Genomic DNA, 13377 nt, shown 5'->3' with positions numbered 1-13377 from the left:
CCCTGCTGCCTGCAGTGTGCACAGGCCTCAGAAACAACATTCTTTCCTTAAGGAGACTCTGAACCAAACCCTGGACTTGGATTGCAAGTTTAGCTCCAACTTTGCTGCTGTCAAGAAGAGCCCGTGCACCCTGAGCTTGCGCTGCTCCGGGGCTGGAGGTCTTTAGTCTCGAGCCTTCTGCAAGTGTCACGAGCTGTGGTCTAGTGGGGTTTGGTCTCTGAAGAGAAAGAACTTCCCCTCCCAAAGCAGGCAGATGACTTGTCCGTGGGGAAGCCATGACCATATAGAGTGGGAGAAACGGTTGGTTCATGACTCCTTCGTGATTCACAGTTTCCTCCGAGTCATTACTCTGCTCCAGTGTCCGTCTTCTTCGAGATGTAGCTCTGCAGTTGTAGAGGGGAAGAGCAGTAAAGGCACTGGTGCTGTGTGCGCGTGCCTGCACGTTGGCTTAGATGCTTCCAGGGTTGTGAGGTATTTGGCATAAAATGGGGGGGGATAGTGGCAGAGGAACATGAAATTGGGGCTCACCGATAAGAACCCTCCCTGCTCTCCAGACCTTCCCCTTTGTGTTTCTGTGCAGAGGCTGGTAACACACAGGAGGTTTTCTCCGGGAGGACAGGGACTGGTGGCTGCCTCCATAAATCCCGAGGGGCTCTGCAGCCTGGGCATGTTTTAGAGCTGCACTGGGAGGGTGGCCTTCGGGAAGCCCCGGGTGAATCTGTAACGGGAAGAGTAGGGATTACTAAGGATGAGGCTTCCTGAAAACACAATTTACCTGTGGAGACCAGAGACAAGGCACAAATGTGCCTCTCTCTAGTAAACCCAGTACTGAAACAGTTAAAGTGATCTCGAGTTGACTCCCTTGCCCGGGGTGGCAGCCCCGTTTCACAGCAGCTCAAGCTCTTTATCAGCAGCTGATGTGTTCGGTGACTCCCCCTCTGACTACAGCAGTCTGAGGCAGGAGCCGTTGGAGCCCAGAGGAGCGGGGCCAGGCAGGACAGAGCTTCTCCAGGGCTGCAGGAGCAAAGGGAAGCAGAGGAGGGCCCATCCCAGTGCTCCTCCTCTAGCAGAGAAGTTCAAGGTTGGTAAGTTGGTCTCTGCCTGGTACAAAGTACAGCGCAGCCTGCAGAGAGCACAGAGCATCCTGCGGGCAGCTCGTGGTGCTGTGCTTGGCATTGTCAAGTAGACACCTTGGTTAAAAGGTAAGGCACTGAGAGCATGGGAGTAATGCTGTAGCTGTTGTGTCACTTGTTTGGGGGTACCTGGATCAATGGTATTTTTCCAAACTTGAACATGCTTTAGTTAAGCTTTCCTAAATATTTAGAGATCTGCTTGACCCTTGGGAATGATTTCATTCCCGATACTGCCTTCCTTCAGAGAAATGCAGTGCTGTGGGAGCTGTCAGAAACCTCTAACAAGCTCGTTGTAAGTCGTTGTTAACGGGGGGCAGGGGAGCAATGGGGGACACACACCAGTGCTCAGTAACTTGAGGGGGTGCCAGAGCTCAGGTTTGTGTTACTGCTGGGTCTCCCCAGTGCCTGCTCCGGAGCTGGGCAGCCTGTTTGGTCTACGTGGAGAATTGTGGTTACTTTCCTCAGGCAGAAGTCTGGTTATTTTGCAAGATTCCCTTTTTGATGTAGCTGCTCACAGAGGCTCACGTTCAGTAACTACTGCAAGTGAGAGCAGACTCATTGACTGTAGCTGGGAAATTCTGTGAAGGGATGGAGATAACTGCTTTGAAAGCTTTTGCCTTCACATTTTGAGGTCTCATTTAAACTCCTGCAGTGGCTAGAAGTTGGCACTGCTTCCAGATTCCACACGGGAAAAGCTTTCCCAAAGTTGCATCTGCACAGGCAAATTCAGGAGCCAGTCTTTCTAGTTCATCACATGCTCCAGCCTTAAGCTTACCAAAGGGCTTCTTGGTATTGCCTGCAGAAGAGCAACCAGATTCACACCGAAATGGAGATCTTATGGTAACCAGGTCCAGGGACACAACAGTTTTACAGGTATATTGGTCTGAGCTTTAGTCCTGAACGGAGAGATCAAAACTGAAGTTCCTTCTGCAGCAGCTCCAAGTTACTCTTGCAGTAGCTGCTTAACTGACACCATCCTTTCAGCATAAAGGAGTTCCCAGAGGCGGTGTGTGGGGCAGAGCAAACTGGACTGTGCTGTGAACGTGAGTCATTACAGATCATTCTGCATGTGAAGCTGTGCTCCTTGGGTGGTGCTGGAACTGATAGGGCTTGACAGATTCAAATAGCTGCAGGACTTCCCCTTTTGTTCCTTTCCAGGAAATGATCCTTTCACCTGCTCAAACTGTTAGTTTAGAGCCTGCATTTGGGATGAAGGCTGCTGCAGCAGCAGCTTTTGGCAGGTTTTCAGCCCTTGGAAAAGGCAAGTGGGGGATGTGTTGATCGTTGCAGTCTGCATTGGCCACTCCTTTGGGCAATCAGGGGGTTGCTGTCTGATGATTTGGAATCTGAAGGTTTCCCTTGTGGCTGTTTGTGACTCAGCTTCTATTTCCCCGCCTCCTGACTGCAGGATTTCACCACATTAAGAGTTTGCCAACAGCCTGATGGAGACTGGCAGTTCCCTTCAGCTGGCAGGTCCCCCAGTTCCTCACCATGTTGTGCTGCTCCTAGAGATGGGCAGAGGCAAAGCATCCCCAGTGCCGCAGGAAACGTGTCCCTATTGGTCCCTCGTGGCTGTTTGTCCAGCACTGGGCAGTGGGATGCAGCCTGGCTAAGGGAAAGCAGACCCAGTTTCAGCAGAGCAGGTTAGAAACATGAGCTTTGTGCAGCAGCCACTTAAGAGGTACACACAGGGCTAATTTTAAACACTCATTTCCTGAAGCTTCTAAGAAGTGGAAGTGGTTAAACTCAAGACCAGGTTGCTCAGCTTAACTGGTACGTGAACATTCCTCTCATTTATAGGTCTCTCCTATAAACAGCTCATCACTGCCACGATGACGTCTCCAAGCTCTGCCCAGCATCCAGCAGCTGAGAACGCCTGCAGAATAGCACTTGGACAAGCTAACCAGGTGATTGCCTCTCCCACTTATTCTCACTGCTTTCTCCTCACTAAAGCAGCAATTTCTTCCATCAAATCCAACCTCTTCGGGTACATTTAAGTTAGAAGAATTTAGGGTAATGGAGTAGGGCTTTTATCCTGAGGAGCTGTGTTAGCTCTCACTACCAGATCGATGATTTATGAACATTAAAGGGGGAGGAAAGGAAAACTGCACTTCAAATTGGCCAGAGGGGAAATTGTATAATGACTATTTTTGTGCTGGACCTGTACTTGAAGTATTCTCCATGCGGCATCCCTCTTACTGCTGAGCTCTTCGTGACAGTTGTACTGGGGCTTTGTAACCTTGCAACGGTTAAAACTTTGCTTTTAAAGGTAAAAACCTTTGTCTAGTGGGTAATGCCTTCTTTGCAGTGCTCCTCTTGCTGACCATGCCTAACATTTCCCTGGAACAAAAGGTAGTTGTAGCTGCGAGCCAAGGTCACCATGAGAGGTATGGCTCAATACCATGCTGACAGCCATTCAGAGAAGAGAAATGTGCAAATAACAGGAGAAATCTCACCTAAAATGCTTCTCCAAGTCAGGCATCCAACCTTCCAGAGCCAGTTCATTGTACAAACCATCTCCCCAGTGTGAAGGGACGTGGCAGGAGGGGAAATAAGCTGATGGGAAGTTGAGAGCCGCCCATTAGCAGCTTAATTTAGAAGCTTTGAAACATAGCCAAGTCAGATATGCTTATTTAGTCCATTCAACTCTGCAAGCAAAAAGTAAATAGGCTCTGATATTAGTAGCAAAATATTGATTGTCACCACTCAGTGTCCCAGGCAGTGTGGATTAAACACTTCCATTTTGGCTTTACTGTGGTAGCTAAGGGCTCATTTTAAAATGAGCAAGCTAACTAGGTTGCTTCTTTAATCAGAAAGAGATGTACAAGAAGTTACTTCAAATCCATTTGAGAGTGGTCATTAGAGAAATGAATGAGTGCAAACACATAATTTCCTCTTATTAAAATCATGTGCTGATACAAGCACTTGTTAGAGCTGTGCTGAGCTTTTTCCCTAGGAAAAAGCTGTTCTTGGGAAGAGGCTTGGGGCTGGACACAAGCTGTTCTGTTTGAGCTTGACAATGCAGATAGTAAGTACAATGAGGAGAAAACAGGCAAAGCAGACACGTTCACGGTCAGAAAACAGAAGTATTTTGCCAAATACTATCTGAGGGCCAAGTGATAAGCTACATTCCCACCAAGCAACCAAACCCCACTCAGTACCTTGTGCAGGAGCACAGTGCTGCAGCTCAGGCTGCCTCTGGAGGAGATGGAGGACTGTAAAGCTGGCTCTGCTCCTTGGGAGAGGAAACTGGGTTTGCAATTGCATTTATATAGGCAGAAAAGGGGGGTGGTGGTGGGTGTGAGACACAAGTGACCCCACCTGGCACTGCTGGGTGAGGGCTTCATAGCTGCTACAGATGTCTTGAGAGGATAAACCTTCTCAAAGTGCAGAGGAAGCAGCAATGACCATGGTGTGCTGAGGACTGGGCTTTCTGTCCTGAGACGTTGAACTGTCTTCCTGTATTAGCATGTGATAGACAAGGGGAACAAAAGAGATTCAGTGTGGGAAGCACCTCTTAGTGTACAACCTTGTACACAACCATGTGGTGTTCTGACGGGGGGGGCTTTCTGACATTCCTGGGGAGCACAAGGCACCGGATCGTGGGGTGGCACTCTCCTAGAATTGATAGAATTCTTGTGGAATAAAAGAAGTAGCAACATGGAGGGGGAGTGAGAAGCTATTTAAAACTTGCTGCTGTTTTATATAGCATCATCTGCTACTCAGAGCTGCTTGGGGGTGTGGGTGAAAGCTAAAGGGCTTGTGGAGCAGTTACATCGTTCCCAGGCTGCTTTCTGGTTTATGTAATAGAAGATTTTGCTTGATGACTGAGCTCCCCAGAAAATGCACGTTCTCATTCTTGGTGTTCATTAACCACACCTTCTGTTTGATTCACTCTTATTATGATGTGCCTGTTCATGGATCCTAATAAATACATAGGTCTGTACAGAGCAGATCTCACTTGTTCACTGCGTTAATGGAGGAGACTCAGGCATGCTGCTCTTCAAGTGGCAGTGTGAATGCACCATCATTGCTCCTGAGAAGATGACTCACTACATTTGGTTAGTCACTGCTCAGGACTCCATACATAGGAAGGATCTGAGTTTCCTCAGTCTTCCCTCACAGGATGAATGACATCAAAGTTAATGGGACAATGTGAGTGATTAAAGCCTTTAGAGCTGCTGTCTGTGCAGATTCCTTGCAAAAAAGAATCCCAGCTTTCAGCAGGTTAGCCCGAGGCAAGCAGTGCTCATAGGTGGCCTGTCAGCTCTGTGCTTGCTGTGGAGTCTTGCACAGGGTGACCTGGTCACTCGTTTTGCTGGCTGTGGCACCAGGCACTCGTGCCAGGGGGCTTCCTCTCACTGCTTTGGCTCATTCAAACCATAATCTGTGGTTTATTGTTTTAGGTGCGACCCAAACTGCCACTTCTGAAGATTCTGCAGGCTGCAGGCGCCCAGGGGGAAACCTTCACGCTGAAGGAGGTGGGCTCAGCTGCTGGGCCCTGGGAGTGTGCCCGTCCCTGCTGGTTTGGCAGATGGCTCTTTGTGGGGACGGGGTGGGACTGGCTCCTGTCAGTGCTCGGCAGCATGTCTGCAAACATAGGGATCCCTTACCCGTAGGGCTGATCAGAAACTGCTGGAGGAATTGCAGTGGAAGAAAATGATTTATCCTGGAAAATCTGTCTTTAAAAGCAGGGATGGGAAAGCCACATCCCTGAGGGAGGGCCACATCCCTGAGGGAGTGTAGGAGATGCTCTTCAATTGTCCTGCTCTCTGCTCAGTGCATGAAAGCCTTAAGAACTGGATTCCAGTTGACATTTTTCTTCTAACTTTCCTTTGAAATGGCTTGTCAGCTAAACCTGAGGGAATTAATTTCTTTTCAGCTTAAAATGCAATATGTGTACAAGATTAAAAACATGACACTGTGATTTACAAGTGTCCTGTCTGCAGAGAATGAAATGCACTGGCTTTTCATTATGAATGTGTCAGATATTCTTGCAGAGCCCCGTGGCTTACTTTAAATACTTAAAGGCATTGAAATAACTTATTTAGCTCCTAAAAACTTTGCAAAACCAAATTGAATGGTTTAAATGGGGAGAGCTGAGTATTAAATGCAGGTCACTTGTACAGATTCATGTTTTAACCCGGTTGAGTCTGGTCTGTTGTAGCTGGCAGTGTCCCCCAGCTCTCAGAGGATATTTCCTCTCCATCCTTCTTTGTGATACCAATGCACTCATTTTTCCTTCTTGTCAAGGGTTAATAGTTACAAACCTTATAGCAGTATGGTAAAGCACAACTCCCCCTTGGCTGGGAGACACCAACAGATTGCAGATGTGCATAAAAAGCAGGTACAGTTTTCCAGGGTCTTTTGTGGTTTGGTTTCAGCTGCAGACAGGGCTAATGGTATGGTTTGTGTCCACAGGTTATGCATTACCTAGGACAGTATATCATGGTGAGGCAGCTGTATGACAAAAGGCAGCAACACATGGTCTATTGTGGAGGAGATCAGCTGGGAGAACTGCTGGGACTGGAGAGCTTCTCTGTGAAAGATCCAAGGTAGGAAAAAGTCACCTTTGTAATGTTGTATCATAGAGGTTGTGATGACAGGAAACTGTTGGTGTCACTGCTGCTGTTCACTGTTGGATAAACCTTGTGAATACCAAGTGTCCTGCTCAGTGGCTTATTGATAATGCTTTTGACAAGTTTGAGTGGAGCTCATTTGTTATGAAGAGCCTGTTCTGAATGGTGCAGGCAGTGAGCTCCCCCTCTTATTTCTGCATCTTCTTAGGCCCTTGATCTCACACATAAGTAACAATATGCATCTTTCAGTTAGGTTCTGAGCTGGACTTCTCTGGGGCAAGCTCTTAGGAGTGGCAGAAACCCCCCACTGCAGTTTCTAGTGTGTCTGGATAATAAAAGAGAGTTTCTGTCCCTGGTTGAAAAGAGTAATGCTGTTTGGGATTATGGATGTACTCAGCTGCCACCTTCTTTCCCACAGCCCAGTCTATGAGATGCTGAAACAGAACCTGACTTCTGCTGCAGTGGCAGGTAGGTTTGTCACAGTCTGGGCAAGTATATTCAATGTAGTGTTGATGTAACGTGGGTAAGTAATGGTATTCAGGAAAGAGAAATGTTTCTGAAGTTGAAACAAACTGCTGATGAAGGCGTTGACTAGACAATCTCGTTGAGTCTGTGTCTTTTCTGTGTGTGCACCATCAGTGGCTGTGATACATCATCAGTTAGCTGTCTGAGCAACGTGGCTGCCTCTGACTTCTTGCTCTCACCTCATTTTATAGTTGAATAGTCTTGAGACAATATCAGAGTGCTGGAAACCCAGCCTGATCCTGCAAGCCAAAAAGGGCTGGACTTTAATCAAATGCTTGAACCTTTAAAGGTCACTGTTATTTACCCAGCTCATAAGAGAAACCAAATCTATCTACATCAAAACTCCTTCAGTCATAAATTAAGATTTATTCTTAACTTAATCTGAGCTGATGGCTTCCTCGCAGCCAGAGCCCGCTGTATGCTTGGTAATCTTCACTGGAAAAAAAGACTTCTGATGAAACTACAAGTGTGCAAATCACGAGGGAGTTAGGGAGTTTTGTGCCCTACTTCCTGAGGTCTCTAAGCAGGCAGTATGGACTTGGGTCTTCATAAGGGCTTAGGCTATATTTGCACATGTACACAAGAACTTGTGCGCATTTAGAGGCTGCGAGAACACAGCCCTGAAGTGCTCAGTCCTCTGCTTTGAGCCATGCATTGGTACCACTGAGCTCCCTCTCCTTTCTCTGCTTGTATACCAGAATCTTCCTAAACGGACTCTTGTCTGAACACGTTACGTGCAGGATAACTGTGTGAGTGCTGTTTCCCTCGCTGGTGATGCCCTGGCCTCTTCCCTACAGGCAGTGTAGTGGAGAGCAAAGGATCCCAGCAAAACCCTCTCCTCTGCTGCCCTGTCCCCTTCTACTTGGTGTGTGCCTGTGGCTGGGAGTGTGTGGCTGGGTGTGAGTGTGCTCCAGGCCTGGTGTAACTACCTTGAAACCTGCCAGAGGAAACGCTGTTCCTTTAGGGCAGTGATGACTGAGTTATGTCACTGTGTCTGCTTGTGTGTGTGTGCGTTTGTGGCCAAAACGAAACACACTTGGCAGACCAGGCCTTTGTCAAAGACATGGGTAAGATGACTCTAGGTTTTTGCTTCATTGCAACATAGGAATAACTGGAAGTGCCACAGGGCTCGAAGAGGTCATGTTCCATAGTAGCTGCTTGTATTCATTAGTCAAATCAGAGCTTATCAGCACAGCATTTTGCACGTTATCTCGCCCACTTCTTTTAAGTACACTTGTAGAAAGAAAGTGACTGCAAAACATCTTGATAATGAAGAGGAAGCTCTGACAGAATGCTCTTTATCAGGTGGTGCCCTTACTTGGCAAGCTTCTACTTAAGTGACTCACCTGAGGTGTACTCAGGAATATCTCACTTTAAGGACATTTTGTATAGTACGTGTTGGCCTGAAAAAAGGAAGCCTTCCAGTAAGTGGAGTGTCTTTCCACTCAGTGTTTAAGGCTAGTTTGAATGATTTGTCATGTTAGAAGGGTCAGTCTTCACCTCTTCTAATGCCCCTGCAGAGCCAAAGCACTTATGGATGAGCCAGTTGGCTTCTGTTTTCCTTCAGGTATTAAAGAATCAGTGACTGCAGAAGCTGTAGGGTGATGGAAGGGAAGACAAGGAAGCTGAATGAGCGCATGGAGAGCAGAGAACATGAGGCAGAGCCATGTCGTGGGGTCCTGTGTTCTGGTCCATTTTATGGAGACTTTGTGGTCCACTTTTCTGCCTATAGCAGCAGGTTTCAGTGTCTGTCAGTGCTGTGATTCATGACTGAATGGGACTGTTCATGCCAGCCTGGCATTCAGCAGGGAATTTCCCTGCTGAATTAAAAGGGGATCAAGCAGGAGCCATCCCTCCATCTTTTGTTCTCTAGCACATTGTTCTGTTTAAAGGGTAGGCTTCACAAGTGCAGCTCTCCTATTATGTAGGAAGATTTCTGGTGATGTGATTGTTCTTGCTGTTGAGGTTGGCCTTTTAATTAACTCTTGGGGCCAGCATAGTCATCTGGATTAAATTGTGTTCTGGATGTGCACACAGTTACCCAGGGAAGAGCTTGCTGTGCGTGGAATTTTCCCTTCTGTAGTCTAGGCATTGTTCTTCATGCCCAAACTTTTAAGAAAGGCGTTTTTCAGTCTCAGCCTAAGGTGAAAGAGATGCTGTCTTCAGGTATTTGTAAAGATCTTACTCTTCTCTGTTCACCTTCTTCAGCATGGGTCTGATCCAGCCTTCATGTGAAGGCCCCCATGCTGTGCTGTTGCTCTGGGTTTCTGCCTCCATGCACATCTTTTGCAGAAAGGGCTTAGAGCTTGTGATGGCAGGACAGGCGGTAGGAAAAGGAGTAGTTTTCCACATTGGGAAGAAGGAGGTTCTTACCTGCTGTGAGTTTTCATCTCCAAGGAGGCACAGACTCCATGGTCCATAGGCTAATGCCTCTGTGTGCTTAGCAAAGCTGGAGTCATGCCCTCTAGGAGATGGCCAGCTCTCGTAAGGAAGACAGAGCTCTCTCCAAGGGTTCCTTCGAGGTCTGCCAAGCCTGGCTCGTTGGTTGCTTGCTGAAGACCCTCTGAGTTGTGAGAATGGTTATTACCAGGGAAGGTTTTTTCTTTTGTTTTACCTGCCATCTAGATGCTGCACAGAGTCTCGCAAAGGAGCAGAGCGTCGATAAGCCAAGCCAAGACCAGCTGAAGGTAAACCCACTGCCTGGTGGTTTCTTTTGTTGTACAGAGTGCCCCTTCTCTGTACCTGTGCATGGTGGACTGCCAGAACTTTGTGCTGCTTGGCTGCCAGGTCCTCACCTTCCTGAAAAGTTCTTGGAGTCCACAGGGCAGGGACAGAGTGACCCTTCTCTGTTCTCTTCATAACAGAGTACCAGTCTCTGAGCGCGTTTCTCTGGGGTGTAGCACTTCTAGTCCTCAGTTCCTCCAGCGTGCTCTCTATTTTCATGTCTTTCCCCCACTCTCTCCCACCCCTTCTCTGAGTAGGAATTGCCAAATAATTAAGCTTTCTAAAACGTGTGACCAAGTTTTGTGTTTAGGAGGATTGTTTTCAGAAGCTTTCAGGCAGAGTCTGAAACCTAGGAAAAACCTTTGCACGTTCAAACTTGTTTCCAGGTATATTATGGGATTCATTGGGTCTGATCTGGGAGGTGTCTGTTCACACTGGGGGCCAGAGTCAGAAAAGATCATGGTGTCACTGCATTAAGATGGCAACTTTTGGACTTTTGCCACTCTTAAGGTTTTTCCTAGGTTGCAAGTGTATTGTTTGTGCTCATTACAGATGCATTAGTCTTCTTAAAGGGTTAATAGTGTGTAGTTGTTGTTCAGAAACCTTTCATAACTTCTTGGTCTGGTACTGCAGCTGGTGACTCGGAATGGAAGTGCTACATCCCCTTGTCCCTATAAGCTCTGCTGGACTAACATCTCGTTTTTCCTTCCTTCATGCAGTTTAGCCAGCAAGAAGGCTCTGACCTTGGCATCATGGAGGGTGAAAGCAATGCTGCTGCTTTGTCTACCTCAGAGCAAAAATGTGAGCGTTACGAAGGTGAGTGCCAGCTCTTCTGCAGTAACACAGCGTGTGCAGGTGCTTGTGCTGCTTCTTCAGTGGGACACATTGAGCTCTGCGTCAGCAAAATGCTGGAAGAGGGTGTTGGGAGACTAATAACAACCTGTTGTGGAATATAATCTTTAAAAATCAGAGGTTTATGCTAAAGATTGAGAGAACTGCAACTGTTCGCCAGAGGGATTTGATGATAGATGTGTTTTCCAGCTTGGCTGTTCGGTCTCATAAATAAACAAACACTTCGAATAAAATGGCAGGTTAAGCCCCAAAAACACATCTATCACTTAACAGTGCCATGAAAAATCTTAGAGACCTTGCTGAAGGGTGTTTTAAATGTTGGAATTATACTTGCATCTCTTTATCTTCCCAAGGGCCTCTCTCCTCTGATTACACAGAGCACAGCCTGAGCAGTCTGCAGTCATTACCTGCAAACAGTCAGGGAACTGGATAACAGTGGAATGCTTTTTCTACCCGGCTTAAGTGTAATACAGCTCCTTCATATTTAGACATTTCCTTTGTTTTAATGTCTGGGGATTTCTTGCTGATCCGCTCATATGAATTGCTGGATGTTATGGAAGCAATTTTCCTGTTGTTCTACTTTTTTCTATTCTCATGTCATCCTCATATCAAGGAACCTAATTTGTAAACCCAAATCTTCTTTGCAAGAGTGGGTATTTCCAGATCAAATGAGAGCGGTAGATATTTTCCTGGCTGCAAGTACAAAAGAGGAAGGAACAGTCCTTGTCTGTGCTTTTGAAAGTCTTGGCACTGAACAGAGATAGATTCAAGGTTATCTTGAAATTCAGACTGCTGAGTTTAGGATCATAGACTAAACTACACAGGCTAAAAAGGAGGCTGAAGCGTGGGGTTACTGGGGATGGATTCTTGCCTTCCTGCTTCCTTCTTTTGAGGCAGGTTTGGTAATTGAGGAGCTCCCATCACTGGGAGTTTGAACTGAGCTCAGAACAGTTCTTTCTGCATCTTAAGTTACTCAAGACATCTACTCAGTGTTGACTTGGTTAGAGCTCTGAAAGAAGTGGTTGTGGTTCTGTGTTGAGTCTTAAGGTAAAGCTGAAGAGAACCTGTACTATTACAGAGACACTGGGAACACTGAGATGCTTCCGTGTCTCTGGCAGTCGCTGGCTGTGCAGTGACTGTTGTGCCAGGTTCCCCTGGGGAGGTGCACAAGTACAGATGTGTGACAGATGTAAGATCCCAGTGCACTCATGCAACTCTCAGAGCTTGTAGAGGAACTGATTCTAAGAAGGAGCAAGAAAGATTGCTAAACTCAGATGGGGCCCAATTTTTCTCTGCTGGTCTCTTAAATAATGTAGGTGTGGCATGACTTAGATTCTACTTGGCTCTTACAGACAAAGACTTAATAGAAAACCTCTCTAAAAGCAAGAAGCCTAAACTGGACCTAGTGTTTGAGGAATGGGATGTAGCTGGTCTTCCATGGTGGTTTTTAGGCAACCTCAGAAGCAATTACAAGTCCAGAAGTAATGGATCAACAGATATTCAGACTAACCAGGTGTGTAGCCATTTTAAATAGGTGTGCTGTTTTCTCCTCCTCTCCTCTTTTGGGTTCCAAGTAAATAAATTATTCTTGTTCTTTCTTTCCCCTTCCCACTCCAGGATTTTCAGCCTCTCCCTTGCGTGTTCCTGTCCCAGCCTTTCACATCAGGTGGTTGGTTACTTTTAGTGCTCTTAAATAAACTAGGAGCTCTTGGGAGCTGTGTTCAGCCCTTGGAGGTTCTGCGCTCCAGAGCATTTGCTTGTATTTCAGGAGTTGCCCCTCTTCTGGGTTGAAAGCTGTTACGTGGTGCAGATGGCTGTGGTGTGGTGGCCAGCAGCTTATGGCTAGCTAGAAGGGGGAATCCTTTCCTTCCCAGGGGTGACTGGAGAAGCTGCCCAGGGCTGAGCAGGAAGAGGGAGAGGTGTTGGCTGTGGCGATAGCCGCGGGGCTGGTACTCCTGCTGCTGAGCTCAGAGTGGTCTCCTCTGTTTCTTTTCCAACAGGACATAGACACTGCCATTGTTTCAGATACTACTGATGACTTGTGGTTCCTCAACGAATGCCCGTCAGATCAGAGCAGTGCTGCAGTCAAGGTGGAAGCGGTTGACTGTGAGGAAGTGAAAGAAGGTGACAAAAAGGTACTTCCTCAAACAGCCGCGGTGCTTGGGTTCCACAGGCTGGCCTTGTTTCATTGGTCTCATGGTGCTGTGCCTGTTTTGGAGGAGGTAGATCTATAATCCAGATCTTAAAGGGTGAGATTGGTCATGGGTGTTAAAAGGATTGAGTTTCTTCCATGGAAATCAGTAGGACCACTCAGGTGTGTCTGTATGTGCATTTGTGTGATTCTTGCGTTCATCACAGAGAAGCATGAGTTGACCACAGGCAAACAAGACTATAACTCAGCCCAGCAACAGCTAGTAATGTTTTGGAATAGATTCAGTATATAAAATGGCTTTTCAGTCACTTACAGAAATGACTTAATTATCCCAGCGATGATACATTCCTTTTAGTTTTGGTGTACAGTGCCAGGCACACCATAACTAGAGGTGATTGCACCTCTTTAACAA

At 46.9% G+C, this 13377-nt stretch overlaps 1 protein-coding gene across 1 annotated transcript in view; it reads left to right on the top strand.

Moving 5' to 3' along the window:
• The first annotated feature begins 2965 nt into the window (after positions 1–2965).
• Positions 2966–13377, top strand: part of MDM4 (MDM4, p53 regulator) — a 12235-nt gene continuing 1823 nt past the window's right edge. Inside the window, 10 exon segments of the mRNA XM_010009612.1 lie at positions 2966–3040; positions 5540–5614; positions 6555–6688; positions 7131–7180; positions 9863–9924; positions 10681–10777; positions 12166–12326; positions 12431–12448; positions 12450–12482; positions 12814–12948. Of these exon segments, the coding sequence (XP_010007914.1) occupies positions 2966–3040; positions 5540–5614; positions 6555–6688; positions 7131–7180; positions 9863–9924; positions 10681–10777; positions 12166–12326; positions 12431–12448; positions 12450–12482; positions 12814–12948 (840 nt within the window).

The sequence above is a fragment of the Nestor notabilis genome, unplaced genomic scaffold, assembly GCF_000696875.1.
Source record: "Nestor notabilis isolate BGI_N333 unplaced genomic scaffold, ASM69687v1 scaffold19752, whole genome shotgun sequence".
NCBI lineage: Eukaryota > Metazoa > Chordata > Aves > Psittaciformes > Psittacidae > Nestor > Nestor notabilis.
Note: the sequence above shows the minus strand (reverse complement) of the source record. Positions and strands in the feature narration are given on the sequence as shown.